Here is a 6000-nt window from a genome sequence, read left to right as displayed (position 1 = left end):
AACCAGCATCCTCGTGGATACTAGTCAGATTTGTTTCCTCTGTGCCACAACAGGAATTCCTGTTACTGATATCTTAATAATATTGTCTTCCAGTCTGTGAACACAGTATTTCTTTCCATTTATTCATGTTTTTTTTATTTCTTTCAGCTTCGTTTTGCAGTTTTCAGTGCACAAGTCTTTAACCTTTTTGGTTAAGTTTATTCCTAAGTATTCATTTTTTTGATGCTACTGTAAATGGAATTTCTTAATTTTCTTTTTGGATTGTTCATTGCTAGTGAATAAATGCATCTAATTCTTGTGTGTTGATTTTTTATTCTAAAACTTTTTTTCTAAAGACTCAATTAAAAAAATGAAGTTCCCATCATGGCTCAGCGGCAACAAGCCTGACCAGTACCCATGAGGACATGGGTTCAATCCCTGGCCTCACTCAGTGGGTTAAGGAACTGACATTGCCATGAGCTGTGGTGTAGGTTGTGGATCTGGCATTGCTGTGGCTGTGGTGTAGGCCTATATATGCAGCTCCAATTCGACCCCTAGCCAGGAAACTTTCAAATGCTGCAGGTACAGCTTTAACCCCATCCCCCCCGCCCAAAGCCCTTTATCACGCTGAAGGAAGTTCCCTTCTGCTTCAGGTATACTTAGTGTTTTTTTGTTTTGTTTTGTTTTGTTTTTTTACAATCAATCCTCCAAACCCTTTCCCCATTTGGTGGCTGGGCACATGGACACAGAAGACTTGGGAGTACTTGGAAATGGATGTTGAACGGGGCAGAGCCACAAACTGGGAGGGGTCTTGTTTCCTAGATTTTTGCTTGAAGGACTGCTGTCAGCAATGGGATTTGTTATTAAGAAACAAACTTCTACCATACGGGCTTATCTACTATAGTAGCTGGCATTGCTTTAACACATAAGCAAAAGAGTATTTTCTCAAATATATTAAAAGCTCTTACAAATCAATGAGGAAAAATGCCAAAACACTTTGGAAGAATTAGGCAAAAGATATGAACAATAAATGAGATCAAACATTTTTTAAAGAAACCATAAAGATGTTACACATCATTTCATAAGAGAAATGGAAGTCAAAACTATTTGGGGAATTTAAAAAAATGAAAAGTAAAAAACTATGAAATTATATATTGATATTTCATCTATTTGTTGGCAGAAACGTTTGAAACACTGTTGTATCAGTTTGAGTTCACTTAGAGAGGCAAAACCACTGTGATATTGAGTAAGTGATTTTCTATAGGAATTAGACCTCATCCAATTGTGGGAGTTGATGGAGAAGTCTGTGCAAGGCTGTTGTCTCTAGTCGGCTCATTCTGATGGTCAGGAAGTAAAACTGGATGTAAAGTGTGGAGGGTGAGAACAGACTGTAACCCATCAGAACAAACAGTGCCCTCATGTATCTTTCACCATCTGCAGGCTTGACGATGCTGGTGACCTGCAAGAGAAGCCAGTGTCCTTTGCCATGAAGCTTCATGCAAAGGATCTGTTAACAAAGAATATGAAGGAAGAGACCCTGTAGGATCTGGAGAAACTGGAGTTGCTATGGGCCTGGATGCCTCCCCATACCAACAAAGTGAGACATCAAACCAGCCTCCTCTGCCAGCTGCTACAGTGCTGGCATGCTACACTGAGCTGCTTCTCTTCTTCCTTTCAAATACTGTCCAAATTTCTCTTGTGGCCAACTTGAACTTGGAGCCATACATGAAAGAATATTCTGGGAAATAATTCTAAGGTTTGCTGAGTTGACACCATACAAACCCAGTGCAACTACAATGGGAAAGGTATAGAGGAGCCACCCTCACTCACTGACAGGAGAAACATAAATTGTCTATTTTTGACCCTGCAATTCTTTGTCTTTTTAGGGCTGCACCCATGGCATATGGAAATTCCCAGGCTAGGGGTCAAATTGGAGCTGTAGCCACCAGCCTACACCACAGCCAAGCAACGCCAGATCCGAGCTTCATCTGCAACCTACACCACGGCTCACAGCAGAGGCAGGGGATGGAGGAAGGCAGTCAAAAGGCATAAACTTCTCATTGTAAGTACTATGGACGTAGTGTACAACATGATAAATATAAGTCACACTGCTGTATTTTACATAGGAAAGTTGTTAAGAGGGTAAATCCTGGAGTTTCCGCTCCCTGGCCTGGCACACTGGGTTAAAAGAACAGATGTTGCCACTGGGAACTCCACATGCCGTGGGGAGGTCAAAAAAAAAAAAAAGAAAAAAAAAGGAAGAGAGAGAGAGAGTAAATCCTAAGAGTTCTTTGTAAGAAAAAGATCTTTTTCTATTTCTTTAATTTCATATCTATATGAGATGATTTCACTAAACTTAACTGTGATAATCACTTCATAATGTACAAAAACCAAATAATTATGCTGTACTCTTTAAGTTTATACAGTGCCATATGTCAATACTATCTCAATAAAACTCAAAGAAAAAGTAAAGTACGCAAGAGGATATGTGTAGGTTAATGCAAACACTATGCCATTTTATATAAGAGACTTCAGCACCTGCATATTTTGGTACCCAAGGGGTCCCTGAACCAATCCTCCTTGGATACCAAGGGATGACTGTACTGAAACCAATAAAATAACAAAAGTAAAATAAATATGACAAGATATTTTAAAACGATGGCTCTGACAAAACTTTGGCAATTCACCAAAACAAAGTATTTTGGTTTTTTGGGTTTTTTGTTTGTTTTTTTGCTTTTTAGGGCTGCACCTGCAGCATATGGACAACAAGGATGTTTTTATCATTCATCAGGAAATCCAACTCAATATTACATGCAGTTTATTTTGGAATAGCTATCTCTACTTGACACTCAATGCTCAAATGGCACCAAATTATTAACTAAAATTTTTTATTAAATGTGTATATATGAAAAAAGTAACATACTGAGCAAATTATAAAGAATAGTCTCAGGCTTATGTAAAATCATGGATGCTTTCAACAATTACTAAACTCTCCTTTCAAAGAAAATCTTCATATTAATGTATGTTTGCCCATTCACATTGACTGAAGATAGCCACAAATTTGGCATTCTCTATATGGAACTACTCAATGTAATGCTGCAATTAACTTACTTCCTTTAAAATTTCACTAAATAATTCTAAGGAGTGCAACAAAACATTAAAAAGCTCTCATTGTTTATCCTAAGAATTAGGCAGTCTTCTTTGATTTTTTCTTCTCTGCTTCTTCCTTTTCCTTTTCTATTTCATTTACTTGTAATTCAATTTCTTTGGCACTAAACATCTGAAAAGAGAAAAAACTTTAAAAAGCAAATTTCAATTACAGCAGTAATTTCTGAATACTTATAATATGAAGGGAACTAATTATATCTTATACATTTTAACTTTCTATTTATAACTTTATATTCTATGACTTCAAATATATAATGAAATACTTCAGATGGTTCAAAAGCAACATACTTGTAACAATTATGAACAAAACCAGAACTCTATGATATTTCCATTATGATTGTGCTAAGACAGAAAGCAGGACAATACTGCATCACATTTCCTATATATAATACGTATATAATTGAAAAAATTTTAATGCAAGGATTACTCTATTCACGAGCAAATAACGCATTACTGAGCTCCTACCCCACTCTGACTCTGTGATTCTTTTTTCTTTTTTGTCCTTTTAGGGCCACACCTACCGCATATGGAGGTTCCCAGGCTAGGGTTGAATCTAAGCTGTAGTTGCCAGCCTACAGCAGAGCCACAGCAATCCCAGATCCGAGCCACATCTGTGACTTACACCACAGCTCACAGCAAAGCTGGATCCTTAGCCCACTGAGCGAGGCCAGGGATTGGACCTGCATCCTCATGGATGCTAGTCAGATTCATTTCTGCTAAGCCATGACGGGAACTCCTATTTTGTGATTCTTTATAGGGTTTGTCTATTTTAACAGCTCATAGACTAGCTAAAGAGGTAGGAAATAGGAAACAGTCTATTCTGAAATATTATGTAGAAGAATAGTGTAACTTTGCTGCCAGTACACATACCATCCTACCACTCATAAGTCAAAGTATATGTATATATTTAAGTGTGTGTGTGTACATCCAGGTGTGTACATATGTATGTGAAGAGGCTGGGGAGGTGACTTTGGACTTACGGTTCTGTGTCCCTGTGGTGCTGGCCATCTGCCCCTGAGCCCTTGGCAGCAGGGGTGACAACCTAACCCAGTTCCTATCTCCATACTCTGTGCTCAGCACCCTGGTTATTTATGTGGAGCTGTGAAGGGGCAGACCCAACTACTGTGTCCTCATGTCTCTTGTTCTTTGAAACTTTGCTCCTGCCCTATTATTGCATCCCCATCCAAAGGTGTCAAGACAATAACAACAAACTGCCAAATAAACACAAAACCCAAAACTCCATTGCTCCCATAGCACTGATTTTACCACTATTTCTCCCTGAAATATTTTCTTTAAAACAAGAGAAAAGGGGAGTTCACATCGTGGCTCAGTGGTTAACAAATCTGACTAGAAACCATGAGGTTGTGGGTTCGATCCCTGGCCTCGCTCAGTGGGTTAAGGATCCGGCGTTGCCGTGAGCTGTGGTGTAGGTTGAAGACGGAGCTTGGATCCTGCATTGCTGTGGCTCTGGCATAGGCTGGCGGCTACAGCTGCAATTGGACCCCTAGCCTAGGAATCTCCATATGCCACGGGAGTGGTCCAAGAAATGGCAAAAAGACAAAAAAAAAAAAAAAAAAGACAAAAAAAAAGAAAAGAGAAAAGGTATGTGTAAAATGATCCTTCTTTTTAGCACACTTGTCATATAGTTTCCCATGCAAGTGCTTTTGTACACTTTCAGCTAAAGAAGAGGTAGTTGGCAAACTATACTGTGAAGTTCTACCTAATGAACAAAAATGAACACATTTCAAATGCTCTTTAGCCAGTCAGTCCTCCATCACAATATTTGGAAAAATTTATCTCATTGTTCTGGACAACTTTTTTTGTGGTACAGCAATTTTGACTCACTGTGGCTGAGAAAAGGTGTACAAATAATAATGCAAGACTTGCTATAAAGAAATGTGGAAATATTATCTCACTAGACATTAAAATGTAAATCTTACCGAAGTGCAGAGTAGAGAAAACAGATTTAAAAAAAAAAAAAAAAACCAGTAGGCAATCTAGAAGGGGTGGGTTTTGACGTAATGAAGGATAACATTACATTGGAAGCCCCGAGGGCCAACAATTATATAAATGGCAGCTGAATGACACTTGCTAGAAGCTAATCTTGATTTCAGAAGATCTAAAAAGACAGGAAGCGTAACTGTTCTCTACATGGTGCCAAGAATGAATTGTCCACGGGGAATATGCTATACTGACCCTACACAGGACTGTCTCAGTAGGGGTTCCTACTTGTAAGAACATATACTCAATGGGGTAGGCCTATATATGAATATTCCTGCACCTCCAGGTATTCACCAAAGACTAGGGATAGATAACTCCGTGCAATAAGTTATAATTAGTAAATAGTAGCCTACAGAAACAAAACAGAAGTCATCATAGAGTCGATGGATGCTAATGGATGTTTCAGGCTTGTAATAAAGATTCACAGATGTCAACAACATATTAACTTTTGTCAAAATACCTATACTACAGATATTCTTTCCTCTTAGGTTAATGACTTACTTTCAAAGGTTGGTTTCTTCTTATTATAGCAAGTTCGATGTTTTTTCCACCAGACTGGACAACCTAATGTAAAATAAGTGCAACTTTAGAATTATGTCAGGAAATTCTGTGTTTTAATGAACAAATGAATGAGGGGAAAAAAACATGCTTTTCTGAATATGCTTTATTATTTACTAGATCACTCACTTCCAGCAATGCTCTTATTGCTAATTTGATAGCTTCATTGTCGTTGGCTATAGCATCTTCTGTGTAATTCTTTTCTAGAAATTCTCGGACAGTTTTAGCACTTCGACCTATTGCATTTGCCTTTAAAAACAGAAGGTAATTATTCACATCACCACAATATGAATT

The 6000-nt window shown here is 38.1% G+C and overlaps 1 protein-coding gene across 5 annotated transcripts in view; it reads right to left on the bottom strand.

Annotated features, from left to right (window-relative positions):
• Positions 1-2780: 2780 nt before the first annotated feature.
• The window catches only part of PSMA8 (proteasome 20S subunit alpha 8), a 37467-nt gene continuing 34247 nt past the window's right edge, over positions 2781-6000 (bottom strand). For 2 of the 5 annotated variants that reach the window (XM_021096195.2, XM_084964404.1), the window contains 3 exons: positions 5836-5955; positions 5650-5712; positions 2781-3259 (listed from right to left, as the gene is read on the bottom strand). In XM_021096195.2, coding sequence (XP_020951854.1) covers positions 3167-3259; positions 5650-5712; positions 5836-5955 — 276 coding nt within the window. In that variant the 3' untranslated portion in view covers positions 2781-3166. Of the gene's footprint in view, positions 3276-5649; positions 5713-5835; positions 5956-6000 lie in introns of all 5 variants that reach the window. The other 3 variants (XM_021096196.2, XM_021096198.2, XM_084964403.1) reach the window with 3 other exon arrangements.

The sequence above is a fragment of the Sus scrofa genome, chromosome 6 (assembly GCF_054392235.1).
Source record: "Sus scrofa isolate SSC_HxYL_T2T_F1_AM1 chromosome 6, Sscrofa_HxYL_maternal_Yorkshire_Landrace_v2.0, whole genome shotgun sequence".
In the NCBI taxonomy this organism is placed as follows: Eukaryota; Metazoa; Chordata; class Mammalia; order Artiodactyla; family Suidae; genus Sus; species Sus scrofa.
The sequence above is the reverse complement of the archived record's forward strand: the minus strand, read 5'-3'. Positions and strand labels throughout refer to the sequence as shown.